Here is a 15,351-nt window from a genome sequence, read left to right on the forward strand (position 1 = left end):
CTGGTTTTGTGACAACTTGACATAGGCTGAAGTTATCACAGAGAAAGGAGTTTCAGTTGGGGAAGTGCCTCCATGAGATCCAGCTGTGGGGCATTTTCTCAATTAGTGATCAGGGTTGGGAGGGCCCATTGTGGGTGGTGCCACCCCTGGGCTGGTGGTCTTGGGTTCTGTAACAGAGCAAGTTGAGCAAGCCAGGGGAAGCAAGCCAGTAAGAAACATCCCTCCATGGCCTCTGCATAAGCTCCTGCTTCCTGGCCTGCTTGAGTTCCAGTCCTGACTTCCTTTGGTGATGAACAGCTGTGTGGAAGTGTAAGCTGAATAAACCCTTTCCTCCCCAGCTTGCTTCTTGGTCATGATGTTTGTGCAGGAATAGAAACCCTGACTAAGACACCTGCCTACCTCTCTTCTGCCCATCTATAGGCTGTAGGCATCTTTATTCACCAATCAGAGATAACCTGGGAGGGGGCAAGGTTACGTAGCATCACTAGGGTCTATGTGAGAATCTCCTCCGTAGCACTCTTTGGCTGGCATGTACATCAGTGACTTCCCCAGCCTGTGCCCCCCATGGACTCGGTGGCCCCTCCCACTTCAGAATTTCTAATAGCAATCATTGGCCCATGAGTCTATGTCCACTTGTGAACAACGGTCTTAACCAGCTTTAGTCTCAGCCCAAGCACAGGGCCCAACCCAGTGGCAGGCCTCCACTCTGCGCATGCACAGTATTAGAGTATCTCTTTTCTCTCTTACATCCACCCTTGAAAAGGATCCTATGGGGGGGAGGGGCAGGGGCATGGAGGGGAAAGATGTTTCATCTCAGAAGACTGCAGTATCTCAAGAAAGTGGCCTAACCCCTCAAAGCCAGCTTTTCCATCTGTAAAACGTGGGTCCCAGCTGAGACTCTAGGAGCTCTTGTGGACACAGATGGGACAGTTGTCTTCCACACTCTGCTGCGGAAGGCTCCCAGGTTGCTCCGTTCCACTCTCCCTTCAGTGTTACAAGAGAGTAGATGAGAGTGTATAGGTGTGAGGTGTTTTATAGACATCAACTCCCTGGGGCTCAGGACCCCCAGACTCGGGGGTCGGGGGGGGGGAGGGCTTCCCAACAAACCAGTCCTTCTCAAGGTCTCTGCAGCCACCCCAGGTCAATTAGAAACTGTCTCTTGGAAAGCCAGGCACACGAGTGTTTGAGTATGAACTACAAATGATTCACTCAGTTTAGTGAGGTGTACAATATACCCAGAGCAAGACAAATGAATGAGCGGAGTCTCTTCGACATGACTTTTAGCGATGTATCATGTGAAGAACAGTATGTTCAGATGTACCAGGAAAAAAGGCTGTGGAAAGCGGACTTATTGGGTTGGCTACTCCAGCAGAGTGCAAGGCAGGCAGTATCCACCAGCACCCAATACCTGGGGAAATGGGATTCTTGGACGACCTAGCTTTCTACCCAAGGAGAGTGTACAGTGACCCAGTCACTGTCTTAATCAGGGTTTGTATTCCTGCACAAATATCATACATGACCAAGAAGCAAGGAATCACCAAAAGAAATCAGGACAGGAATGCACACAGGGCAGGAACTTGAGGCAGGAGCTGATGCAGAGGCCATGGAGGGTGCTGCTGACTGGGGAAGCTTGCTTTCCCTGGCTTGCTCAGCCTGCTTTCTTATAAAAGGCAGGAGGACCAGCCCAGGGATAGCACCACCCACAATGGGCACTCCCGAATTGATCACTAATTGAAAAAATGCCTTACAGCTGGATCTCATGGAGGCCCTTCCTCAAGGGAGGCTCCTTTCTCTGTGGTAACTCTAGCTTGTGTCAAGTTGACACACAAAACCAGCCAGCACACACTCACAAGACACAAAAGTGGGTCCCTATTAACCGGTTTGAACAGTCTGGTACCCAGGAAAGGTAATAGCTTGGAAATATCACCTGCTACAACTTGGTCCTGAAGGTGGCACCAGATGTCCCAAAGGATCCCGCAGGTCACAGAGGCAGGAGGGGTTGGTGGAAGCGAGGCAAGGGCTGGGATAGGGGCCCACTCAGAAGCAGAGCCAACGGCAGTGCTGGTTGCACGGACAGTCGCCAGTCAGCCTGGGGCAGGGGAGTTCCGTCTTGCCCCCCAGCACTTCAGAGAAGGTGCCAGAGAAGAAATTGCTGCTGGCGTTTGTCAAGGCAATTTTCGCCCGAGCGTGGCATGCATAAGCTTCTCCTGAGTTTCAACTGGCCAAATTAGCCGCCATCAAAGTCAATTTGAACCTTCGGGCGGGTGGAGGAGGGGCTGAGATGGGGAAGCTGGGGGTCAGGAGGTACGGAGCTGAGTGGCCAGGTGTGGGATGTTCTCAGAGGAGACTTTGGGGTCAGCTACTTCCTAGTGAGAACATTCTTGTAAAAAGTCAGGAAGTAACGCCACCTCACTGGCTCACTCGAGGGCTTTCTCCCCTCCTGCCCACGCTTGTCAGGAAGAGTAGCATCGGCTGGGGAGCACCTGCTTGGAGTGGTGAGGCTGGAGCCTGTTGGTGATGAATATGGTTTGGGTGGCTTGCGGCAAGAGCCGGTGGGGATGTGAGAGGAGACAAGATCAGAATGGATCTAAGAAGAAAGAATATCTCTGTGGGAAACAGAGTGGAAAATGGACTGGGAACGAGGAATCGGCGCACCCTGAGGTGAAGTCATCTATCAGTGGGATGGCCCGCCGGGGATCAGGGAGCATCCAGAGTTGCAAAGACACGTGGCAAAGCCTGTCACAGGCCAGTGTGGAAGCCTTGCACACACTGTGATGTCCTGGCTCAGGGGAAACCTGTCACAGGGTGGGGGGAGGGGGGGCTCTGTCCCTGTGATGCTGTCAACGGGGAGGGGTCTGTTAATGTTAGCATTAACATACCAAGCCTGTCTCGCATCACTACTACCATCACATCAGGCTTTCACAGAGAGCACCTCTCCCCTGACAAATGGGGAAACTGAGGCGGGAACAGGGGTGGGCAACTTCTCCCACTCTTTTTTTTTCTTTTTTTTTCTTTGATATGTTTTTTATTTACATTTCAAATGATTTCCCCTTTTCTAGCCCCCCACTTGCCGTTGGTTATGTGTCGAGTACCTGGGAGGCTGACCCGGGACATTCAGCTGTTACTGGGTGTGTACCGGCTAACCCAGCCCACCTTGCCCTCAGACAGCTTCTATGCAGGTGACTTCCTGGCCTCCATGGTTCCCCCAGGCTACTGAGGACCCAGTCCCTGCATGAACGACCCTGAGATGGCCTCTGCCCTGGTCCCCATGCTACCCTGAGGCACTCAGAGCATGCAGGCTGTTCCCCCAAAGCCCACGCCTGTTGCTCCCTCCCTCCCTCCCTCCCCAGGGGCTCACACGGATCCGCCCACCACCGCCTCCACAGAGAACCTGATCCATGCCACCTGCTCCGGTGCATTTAACATTTTTCTTTACCCTTGCTCGTTATTTACTTAGATAAAGCCACTTTAAAGAAAGAGAGAGAATTTAAATTAGGGCCCCAAATGGCAAGCCAACACAGGTTGCTTTAAATAGACTGAGGAACCATTGGCAAAGAGATCCAAGCCGGAGCATCAGGCCTCTGGCTCACGGAAGGCTTGTGGCCCCACTGAGGCAACACTGTCCTTTTTAGATAGGGCCCCCGCTACACGGTGTAGCCCAGCATAGCCTCTGACACATAATCCCCCTGCCTCAGCCTCACGAGTGAGTTCTAGGGTAACAAGCATGCCCAGCCCAGGCCAGCTCAGCTTCTGGCTTATTATCTTTTGTGCTGAACGGGGAGGTTATAGGGTGGTGGCAGACATCTCAAGGTGGCTGCATCCCCTGAGGTGTTGTCCTGGGCCGGGAAAGACCGCCTGGAAAAGGAAAGATACAAGAGCATCTGCCCCAACCTGCTTAGAAGCAGTACCTGCCCCCACTTCAAAGGAATACAGCACAGCCCCGCCCACCCATGGGCCTTGCTGAGGTAGAAATGTCCCTACAAACGAACAATCCCTCACAGCTGTCAGCCACCAGCACCTATGACGCTCTGGCCACGTGGAGACTAAATTTCATTAGTTCTGTTACATGGACACTGAGAGACTTTATTAAGTGTTTATCTTTATATTTATGTGTCTAAGTGTGAGTTTGTATGTAGGTGTATATGTGTGCATGTGTGTATATGTATGTTTATATGTATGTATGTATTGTGCATGTCTATGTGTGTGAATTTGTGTGCATGTGTATTCATGTGTGTGTATCTATGTTTGTGTATATGTGTGCATGTGTGTATATGTATCTTTGTATTTATGTGTGTATAGTGCATGTTGATGTGTTTGAATTTGTGTATATGTGTATGTGTATGTTTATGTATATGTGTGTATATATGTATGCTGGTATGTATGTGTGTTTGTGCGCATGTCCTTATGTGTTTGTGTGTACGTGTGTATGTGTGTGTGTACGTACGTGTGTATGTATGTATGTATGTATGTATATGTGTGTTTGTGTGTGTATGTGTGTATGTACATATGTGTGTATGTATGTATGTATATGTGTGCATGTGTGTATATGTATCTTTGTATATACGTGTATATAGTGCATGTTGATGTGTTTGAATTTGTGTGTATGTGTGTATGTTTATGTATATGTGTGTATATATGTATGCTGGTATGCATGTATGTTTGTGTGCATGTCCTTATGTGTTTGTGTGTGTGCATGTGTGTACGTACATATGTATGTGTGTATGTATGTATGTATGCATGTATGTATATGTGTATTTGTGTGTATTCATGTGTATTTGTGTGTGTATAGTTGTATCCCCCAAAATCCATGCAGACACATGTGGAAGCCAGGGGCTAATACTGGGATGTCTGTTTTCAATTTCTTCTCCACAGCTCCTCAAGGATCCGGGAGGCTCTCTTTAGGCTAACCCGTGAGATCAGCAAGCCCCTGGGATCTGCCTGCTCCTGTCCTCCCTCCCCCCAGTCCTGGGATTATGGGTGTACACAGTCCCTGGCTTTCTCATAGGTTCTGGGGATCGCACAGTAAGTATCTACCCGTCTCTCTGGGTCCACAGCCATGGCTTCCAACGCCTGTGGCCCTAGACTCTAAGTCCCAGGAAGGCCAGAACAAGCCACGCATTCTCCTTTGGATTTCCAGAACTCGACATGGTGCCTGGTCCTGGAGCCCTTCTATCTTCACCTACTGCATGGGGAGGAGACAGAGAGGAGACAGGGACGGGAGGGAAGATCTAGCTGGCTCCTGATCTAAGAAGCCACTCCCTGCCCTTCAGGCTAGCCTAGGGGCCACCTACCCTGCCCTCTCAGACAGCTCTAGCCTCAGGAGCCGCCACACAGGTTGCCTAGCCTCTGCCTCACCCCACCTGGAGCTCCCCAAGCAGGCGTCAGGCCCATCCCCCGCACCCCACCCACACCGCTCCCCCTCCCAGCAAGTAGCGACCCACTTTTCAGCAGCAGAAGGGAACAAAGAGGTCTTTGTGAAGTGGCCATCACTGTTGTCCCCACCGAGCTCCTCCCGTGCTCCTCCCGCCCCTGCCTGGGACAGTAGGTGCCCAGTGACAATTAGCAGCTGTTCACCTGCTCTCCGGAGCTAGGCACCTGGCCTTTGGCTATTCTATAGCTTGAATCTCTGCTTGACGAAATACCAGCCAGGCTGGCTCAGGCCCTCGAGGAGGCACAAGTGCCAGCTACAAATGCCGTTGCCAGCGCCCTGCCTTTCCCCTGCCTGGCCTTTGTGCCCCAGAGCCTCTGTGCTGCCCATCCAGCCCAGCAAAAATGCCAGGGCAGCCCAGAGATGCCTTTCTTTTGGGTGAGGTGAGCAAGAGGGAAGGAAGGACAGACGGAGCCGGCTGGGGAGACAGAGTCCAGAACTAGAGACAAACAAGGCCACCAAAGGAGCCTCTGCTGAAACAGAAACAAAAGGGCAAAGGGGACAGCCTGGGAAAGGACCACACCCAGCAGCTCAGACGCCTTACCCTCTGGTGGCTCATGTGATTTATGAGGCTGGGGACTGCCCACACTAGTCCCCCCCCCCCCCCCCCCCGCGTGCCATGTGCTGCCAAATCCCCACCAAGCTCTAGAAAACCCCACAACTCTTCACACTGGGCTCTTCAGGCATGGGAAACTGGAACATGCCCCTCCCCCATCTCTGCTTCACCCTACATGTGCCTATATGCGCTTACAAAACAGGCCTTCCTATCGCTTGCCTCCGGGTTCATGTTATAAACAGGGGGGACAAGCCGGGTCAGGTGCTCTAGGGTCCAGCTTACTGAGAGGCTGAGGCAGGAGGATTGTGCAAACTCAAGGCCAGCAGAAGCAATTTACTCAACCCCTGTATGAAAAAGAAAAAGGTCTAGGTATGGTGGAGCATGCCTTCATTCCCAGCACTCAGGAGGCAGAGGCAGGAGGATCTCTGTGAGTTTGAACCCAGCTTGGTCTACACTAAGAAGCTCTAGGACAGCCAGGGCTCCATAGATAGATTCCATCTAAGCAACAACAACAACAAGACAATAATAATAACAAAAAGTGTTGTAGGAGGCGAAGCTCAGAAGATCAGTCACCTATCACACACCAGGCCTTGAGTCCCGAAATAAGTAAAATATACAAAATAAAAACAAAACAGTGAGGAGAACAGAAACCTCCCCTCTCCTCCGACTCCAGCACCCTGCAGCTCCAAGAGTTTGGAACTTAGTAGGTTCTTTACAATGCCAGCTGGGTCTGTACTGCTTCACCTTGTCTGCGCACTCACTGGGCGGAGCTTGTGGGCGGAGCTTGTGGATACAGCATCCCGCACCTCACACACCTGACCTACACACACCTGACCTACACACGGGCTCCCTCCTGTCACCTGACATGCCTGTCCCAGCAGCCCTCCCCGATTTGTGCCTTAGGAGAAACCGAGGCTCAGAGTGATGACTGCTGCCATTGGGGCACATGTTGAAGCCAAGACCTGAGCAGTCCAGTGCCTTCTAGAGATGTAGAATTTTCTCCACAGCCAGCCATCAATCTTGGCTCTGGTTTGGACTGTGCGGCCATGGAAGCTCCCAGTCAGAATATTGGGAGCCATGGGCAGTCCCTGAAGGGTAGGGTACCTCATCTCTGGGGAGCCCCAACAATCATTCATCACCCAGCGGAGGTTCCACAGAGCCCCCAGATACAGGGCTAAACTCACTTTGGCTCCCAGGTTCCAAGTACTGACCAGATCCCAGGCCTGGCTAATACAAGGCTCCAGCTGCCACCCATCCTCACAATCTAATGCCCCTTCCCAGGCTCAGTGGTATAATTCTGTTCTTCCATCTTTCTTGGATGCCTATCAGGCATGTCTAACGTCTCGACAGTGAAAGACATTGCAGTAAAATATCACACACACACACACACACACCCTCTTAAGACTTTACTCGATAATTTCATGTCTAGCCACATTCTTAGCAATTTGAGGCTGGGTATGACCCTGTGCCAACCCCTTGACCAAGAGCACTCATGGACTCGGCTGTGCTGTCATCCTCAAAGCCTTCCTGAACGAGCTCTCCCGTCTCCAGGCCGTCCCTGCGTTGCCTGTTGAATGGTTTACTCTCTCTGACTGTTTTCAAGCCAGGCAGTGCTATGCGGGTTGTCCCCACCCTCGGGATCCTCCATAAAGGTCCCTTTGCGTCTGAGGTAGCTGTTATTAGTGGAGGGCATCTGCTGATAGATGCAAAGTCAGCTTGCAAGGGGGGCAAGTGATAGATGGGTGGGTCCGTGCAGCCTGTGGGAGACTTCCGGACCCCCTCCCTCCCCCCAGCCCAATGCATGGGGAGTACGTCGTATAAAAATCTCACCATTCCTCCAGCCCCTGCTTTTTAGTTGTTTATGTTTATTTATGTGAAGCAGGATCTCCTGCAGCCCACACCTGCCTCAAACTACGCCGGCCTGCTGGTGCATGCTAGGCCAACACTCTGACTGAGCCACCCCTCTGTCCCTGGCTCTTGCTTTTTAAAAGATGAAGAAGCTAAGACCGAGGTAGGCAGTGAGAAGCCCAGGTATACTGTGCCAGGCAGAGGCCTTCTCTGAGCCCAGTTCAGATAGAGACCGGAGCCCATGGCCGCTGAGCACTGGGCCTTAGGGAAGAGATGGAGGCGGAGCCAGCAGGCCTAGCTGTCCTGACTAGCATTTTCCAGATGGTTCTTCTGGAGCCCTGGTTATAGCGCTGACCACTTCTGGATGTCAGTGTGCCCAGCACATCCAGTTTCTCATCAGTAATTCAGAGCTAAGGAGGGACAGGTAGAGAGATGCCTGGGGGGAGGGGGGAAGCCTGCCTTCTTGTTGCAGGGTAGCCTTGGGTAGGACACAGGTGCTACCCAAACCGCATAGCCTAGTCTTCAAAATGGACACCCATCTCACCAATAGGGGTGGTGGAGAGAGCAGCACCAGGAGACAAGCCAGGCCCAGGGACGAAATCTTTCATTCATCTGACCACTCCGATGACCCACCAGCCTTCTGCAAGGGAGCCTGTTGTCCCAAGAGCAGAAGGCTTTTGTTACCAGGAAGTTTGCTGGTAAATCCAGTTCAACCACACAAGCTGCAAACCTTCTCAGGCCCTTTTATGGAAACAGAAAGCTGCCTGCTAGGTCCTCTAAGCCAGGACATGAGTATCTAAGCATTATAGGTGACTTATTGATCCAAATAGCCCTGTGCCTGAGCACCCACTACATGCTAGGATAAGACACAATAATGAACAGAGACAAACAAGTCATTCCCCTGCCCCACCCCGTCCCACCCAGCAGAGGTGATGGTGTGGGTCTCAGACAGCACTCAGTGGGGCTTGGCCTCCAGGGAAAGAAGGATCACAGGCACGGGGCCAACTACCTCCAGCCAGTGGACAGCACACGGTCTTCCCAGTGTGACTGGGAGCAGTGTAATCCTGTTTCATGAACAGGGTCCACTGCTGTTCTTCGCAGGAAGTTGACACGGATTCCAGTTTCAGAGGGGCTGAGGAGGAGACTGGGGAGGTCTCCACCCAACACCCGCCTCTTGAGCTGGATGTGCTCAGAGGGGACTGTGGCTAACACAGGGACCTCCCCACCACACCAGAACCCTCAGGCTATCAAATGCTCTAACTGGCTCCATCTCAGCCCCTCCCTGAGAGGCAGATCTCCTCAACACCAGGCCTTGGAAATGGCAGAGGGCAGCTTCTGAGGGCCTCATTGGCAAGGAGAGTGGTTCTCTCTCTCTCTCTCTCTCTCTCTCTCTCTCTCTGTCTTCTTGACTCTGAAGACTGTTCGGGTTCCAGAGAGCATCTAATGTCTGAGGTCTTACCTGAGGGCCACAGCTGCCTGTCTCTGAGGCCAGTTCTCCCCTAGAGACACCCGAGTATGTCGGGGAGCAGCTCTGGCTGGAGTCATGCAACCCAAGGAGGCTCGGCTCCCTTACTAACATGCAGTCTGGAAACCAGTCACCTCTGAACAAGTCCAGCTCAAGAGGCGCGTGTCTAGTCAAAGTGAGAGAAGCTCTGTGTACCTAGGAGTGGAGAGAGGCCTGGCAGACATGACAGCTTCCTTCCCTGGCTGAGACGAGCCCACACTTCAGGACTCCGTCCTGTCGTTTCTCTGCTGCCTCCTGTCCGAGCTAGCGTCCAGGAGAGGCTTCTGCAGAACTTTGACCAGACAGCAGACCTTGGGGAATAAGCTCCTCCCTCTTGCCTCTGACCCACTGGAAGCATACACAAGAGGCCGGACACCCTGTTTGCTCCCTGGAACTTATTCCTAAAAGGGGGCACCTCCTAGGGGTGACACCACAGGAGTCACCATCTGTGGTTGAAATGGAAGGCCCAGCACCCTTAGCACATGTGCCAAGTGGCTGCATCTGCCTCCCAGGAGGACAGTGTGGCTGTGTGCTGACTGCTTCAGGCCCAGGCCGAGAAGAGACTCCAAGTCTCTACTCACAGAGAAGATTAGCCGTTTGTGGCTGTTTTAAAGAATGGGGAGAGAAAGGAAGGGAAAGGGAGGGGAGGGGAGAAAGGGGGGAGGGGGGAAGGAATGGAAGGAGAGGGAGGGAGATGGGAGGAAGGGGAGGGAGGGGAGGTAAGAGAGGAGAGGAAGGGGAGGGAGGGAAGAGGAGAGAAAGGAAGGGAAGGGAGGGAGAGAGGGGGAGGGGAAGGAATGGAAGGAGAGGGAGGGGGAGGGGAAGGAGAGGGAGGGGAGGGAGGGAAGGTAAGGGGTAAGAGGGAGGGGAGAGAGGGGAGGGGAGGGAAAGGAAGGGAAGGGAGGGGAGGGGGAGGGTATGAGACAGGTGTGAAGGGATGGGAGGAAAACATTCAGGAAGGATGGGAAGGGAAGGGAGGGAAGGCAAAGGAAAGGAATGAGAGAGGGAAGTAAGGGAAGGGAAAGGAAGGGAGGGGGAGGGGAGGGAAAAGAAGGGAGGGGAAGGGAGGGAAAAGAAGAATGAGAGAGACCTTCATCTCTTCGGGAACATGTCTACACACACATACACACACACACACACACACACAAACCCACACACAGTGGGATGAGGTCATGCCTGTTGGCCCTTCTCTTCTCAGATAACACCCTGCCCCCAGCAGATGCCCACTGATTTTCTTACCGATGACAGCGTCTACCAGGGACACGCCCTCTCCCATCTGTGCAGATGAGCACACACTGAACAATCCTGTCACCTTGGGTTTGATGAAGGATGAGGTGTGCACACTGAGACCTGGATCCTCAGTCACCCTCAGGGCGGGGTCCGGGGAGGGAGGGGAGGGAGGATGGGGGAGGGAGGGGGAGGGAAGGGGGGGAGGATGGGGGAGGGAGGGGGAGGGCCAGTCTTCCCAGGAGGCAGAGCCTGGGCTGGAGTCAGCACGGTGCTGACCCCTGCTCACCCCTTACTGACTGGGTGACTTTGGCAGTCCCTTAACTCCCCAGAGTCTCAGTTACGTCCTCTGCAAAACAAGACTAATTTTATGTCTCAGAGACGGAATAAGTGTTAAAGGAACCATGAAAGAAAAACAGCGCGTGGCTGGAGAGCTCACCACTCCTTCCTCCACTCCGCAAAGGACCCACCTCCCGTGGGGCGGGGCTGTAAGCATCAGTCAGGAGAGCCAGGCATCCTGAGGGCCCCTGGCAGGCAGCCTTGGCCTGCACACTTGGAAGTCTGCTGCCAGAGGGAACAATGGAAAGACATTCCCCGGGCAAGGCCAGGAGGGAGCTAGAAGGAGCTCTGCTTGCCTGGGACTGAAGAGAGGAGCCTCAGTGTCCCAATCTGTAACAATAGGTTTATAAAGCCATCTTGCCGTGGAAATGAGGACACTTTAATACAATGGAAGCTTTGGAAGAGAAAAGCCCAAATTCAAAACACCACCCAATTCCAGGAAGGGAGTGGTCTTGGATCGCTTTAAAAAACAAACAAACAAGCAAACAAACAAAAAAACAACCGTGAACAAAGACTATTCCAGCTCTGGACACTGACCTCTAGGGCAGAGCAACTGCATAGCTCCCTGCCCAAGGATCTGGGATACTAGGGGTAGAGATAAAAGTCACAAAATTCAGTGGCCCCCCGAAGCGGAAAGTCACTCTAAACCTAACTGAAAAGCCCCAATTATATAAGTTCGATCTTCCAGGAAAATGGTCTTGGGTGTGAGGGGGCGTGGTTTGTAAAGGGGCGGAGCCACGGGGACGTGGACCGGTGAGAGAGCCAGGCCTCATTCAGTCCCCTGTGGTGGACGTAGAGGCACGGAGGAGTGTGGTGCCCCCAAGCGGCAGGGCTTAGACAGCACGGAGAGAGGACCATCGTCTACCAGACCTGACGACACCCAGCTGCAGAACAGGTGCTTGCAGGCCCGTCCCACCCCCTCGATCCCTCCCCCCAGCACCCCACCTCTCCCCGCTCCCCAGCACGGGATCCGCCAGGCCAGATCTCTGGACCCCTTTAGCTCTAATTAGGTCTTCCCAGAGCCCACTGCTTTCAGTGGAGACTGCTTCAGAGTGTAGCCAGGCAAGTCCAAAGAGCCTCCTCTCCATCTCCCTCCTCAGCCGGGCGCACTTTCTCTCTTTAGGGTCACTGCGCAAGTTCAAATGTGCAGCTTCCTAGTGCCCAGTTCGGGGAGTCCGAACTGGTCACGTCGGAGACTTAGAGAAACGGGCTTTCTTGGGAGAGCCTGGTGGTAGGGAGTGGGGTACGGGAGTGCCGCAAAGGGTGAGTTGCTCTTTTGCTCTGCCACCACACTGGTCGTACCCCTCCCGCAGCAGTGACTGTGTCCCCTCTCGACGAAGGCCAGTGAGTTTCTGGGTGCGATGCCTGAATCCACCCTCCCATCTCTTCTTCGGCATCCCCCGGCTGGTTGGCTCCTCCAAGCTACGCCAGGTGCACAGACCGTGTGCATCGCCGCCGCCTGCAGGAAGGGCGCCCTCCTCCGGCCCAGCCCACCCGTCACGCTCGCGCGGACTCTTCCTCTTGCTCCCACCTCGCACGGTGGCATCTAGCTTGAAAAGGAAACCTGGATCCCACCCTGAGGATTTCGCACCTCTATAGAGGAGAGGAGCCTTGGGCGCCTCGGGGGTCCCTGCGCCATGCACAAAGTTTCGAGTCCGGGATCTGGGCCTGCGAAGCTGAGAGGAGGCATGTACCCCCACCCACGTGCCCTGGTTCCACGCGTTCAGCCCGGCGCCTGGAGCAAGCCTTCCCCGCAGCCTGCAGAAGCTGGCGAGCCGAGTCAAAAGCTCTGAGGCGCCGGAAAAGCTCTCCGCAGCCAAGCCACAGATTGGGGCTTACTGCTCAGGCGCGATGGGGTCCTCCTGACGCAGTCGGGGTTCCCTACCCGGTCCCCTCCCCTCCCCCCACTTCGTTACACCATGCGCATCCCAGGTTGAGAAAAGGGGGTGCTTCCCGTTCGGTCCCCAACCCCCAATCCCGCTCCCTGCAGCGTCCAGGTGAGGGCTCCAGTGCCTTTCCACAAAGCCTAGTTAGTGTCTTCTCGGTGGCGCTGGAACCCAGATCCTCCCACTTAGAATCTTCCCCTCTAGAGACATCCATCTCAAAGAGGGAGCTCTTGTCCCCAAAGTTACAGCGAAATTTGATAGACTTCAGAAAGTGTTTGCACCCAGAGAGGGTAGAAGGGACAGAGTATCTGCCTGACTTTCCTTTGGGTCACGCTAGCCCCTCCCCCACTGCCTACAAGACCACCTCCCAAGGCTCAAATTCTCCCGTCAGCGGACCAAGCTCTCTTCAAAGACTTAGGCAGTTGAAGGGTGTAGGTTATTTTAGAGGCATGCCCCTTAGAGGACAATATCAAAGCTCAAATAGGTTTTTCTCAGTATGCGGGACAAGAACTGACCCTCCACCACGGCCGAAATGGGACAGAGGCCAAGGCTTCACCTGAGACAATGCCTAACCCTCTCCCACCTCCCAGCTCTGCTCTGATTTCAACACCGGTAGTTGGTTGTAAATTGACCTGGAGAAGGAGCCCCCCCAACCCCCACCCCCGCCCCGCCCTCTGGATTTCCCACCTATGACTCTGTTGGCCCTGCCTCCGCCCTGCTGGGCTGGCATCTGCCCCCTGTTCCCTGCCGGGAAAGCACTGGGGCGTCAAGTTCGACTTCCACATCATTTAAGACCCACCAGAGGGCAGCGCTGTGTAGGATGCCCCTCCTCCCAGGCAGCCCCAACCAGGCACTCTAGAACTGCCCCGCACTGCTGGTTCTGGGCGAGCCTTTGAGCTCCAGTTTCCTTCCATCTGGTTCAGCCTAGCCCGTGACCAAGCCCATGCGGGGCACACACAGGCACGAGTCATACTGTTGGACCCCCTCCAGCCTCAGATGTGACCACAGTTCCCTGTCCACCAGACACCCAAGTTCTCTTCATCCGCACCTGCTCCCAGACCGAAAGCTTCTAGGACCTGAAGCCCAGTACTTCCACGTGTAGGTCGGTGCACTCCTCCTGCCTAGCTATAACAGAAATACAGTCACCGGCTGTCTCTCAGCTCTCTAGAGACCAGCAAGCACACCCGGGATCGGCGCGAACCGCCACACCTCAGACACCCTTTCCTTAACAGGCTCACGCCTGCAGCGACGCTCACACACTTACCCTCATGAAGGAGTTCACACCCCCAAACACTCAGACTTTCTCTCTCACCTCTCCATGTAAACTGATCTAGACTCTCTGTTACCCCTCTCACACACAGAGACCCACACGCCATCACACAGACGCATGTAAAAATGTACTCCCGTGCCCTCTCCTCACATAGCTGATTCTCGGACACTCACAGACCCAACAAAGACATCACACACACACACACACACACACACACACACACACACACACACTGGCACAGACCCACGAGGGCTTTATCCAAAAGATCTATCCTCTCTTGCCAAGCTTCGCTGCACAGAAGCCCTCCTGGACTGTGTCTACAGCCCGAGACTCCCAGAGCCACCCGGGCCCGCGCCCTTCTCGGTCCCCGCGCGCATCTCCCGGCCCCGGGCTCCCGCGGGCGCCCGCACACTCACCGCGCGCCAGGTCCAGGATCGCGGTGAGCAGCAGGCAGGAAGCGCGGCGGAGGCTTGGAGCAGCTCGCATGGTGCCCGGGAGCTGACGGCGCTGGCCGAGGCGGCGGCGGCTGCGGCGGCGGCGGCGATCGCGGTTGCGGCGATGGGTCCCCTCGCCATGGGCTCAGAAGCGCTCGTGACCCGGGCCGCCGGCCGTGGCGGTGACGAGCGGCGAGAGGAGCCGCGGGGAGGTCCCCATGCTACCGTGGCCCAGCCTGCAGGCTAACCCGGGGCTGCCCTGGGCTGTACCGGGATGCTCCGGGATGCACCACCAGGCTACTCTGGGCTGTACTAGGATGCTCCGGGATGCACCAGACGCACTGGCTGCTCTGGGCTGCACCGGACCTGGCTGGGGCGCTCAGCTGCTCCTGGCTGGTCGGCTGCGAGCGGCGCCCACGGCGGCCGGAGTCGGATCCGTGGCGGCAGCGGCGGAGTTTGGAGCCGAAGCTCTTGCCCGCGCCGCCGCGCTCTGCCCCGCGCTCGCTCTTCTCGCGCCCCCTCCTCTCCCTCCTTCCCTGCCGCCCCGCCCCCGCCCCCCGCCCCCCGCGCTGCGCTCGCTGCCGTATTCTACAGACTTTTCTTTAATCCGTTCTGGGCTGTTCGGCTCTCGTCCGCTAAGCCGATTTATTGCAGAGAGGAGAACTCGCCCCCTCCCCCTCGGCTTCTACCCTCTGCTCTCCCCCCTCCCCAGTCACATCACAACTGCTTGCTTGTGAGCCGCATCCTCCCATACACACACACACACCATGCTTCGCTCCACCCGAATCCTCCCACCCCCCTCCACCTGGCCGTGTCCCTGGACGCCCCTTTTCTCGGCTTGGTGGATGCAAGCACCCTT

General features: G+C 55.0%; 1 protein-coding gene across 1 annotated transcript in view; it reads right to left on the reverse strand.

Moving 5' to 3' along the window:
* Positions 1–14,544, reverse strand: part of Igsf21 (immunoglobin superfamily member 21) — a 228,002-nt gene extending 213,458 nt beyond the window's left edge. The window contains exon 1 of the mRNA XM_052175724.1: positions 14,475–14,544. Within this exon, the coding sequence (XP_052031684.1) occupies positions 14,475–14,544 (70 nt within the window). The remainder of the gene's footprint in view (positions 1–14,474) is intronic.
* Positions 14,545–15,351: the final 807 nt, after the last annotated feature.

This window comes from Apodemus sylvaticus, chromosome 3 (genome assembly GCF_947179515.1).
Source record: "Apodemus sylvaticus chromosome 3, mApoSyl1.1, whole genome shotgun sequence".
Classification (NCBI taxonomy): Eukaryota; Metazoa; Chordata; class Mammalia; order Rodentia; family Muridae; genus Apodemus; species Apodemus sylvaticus.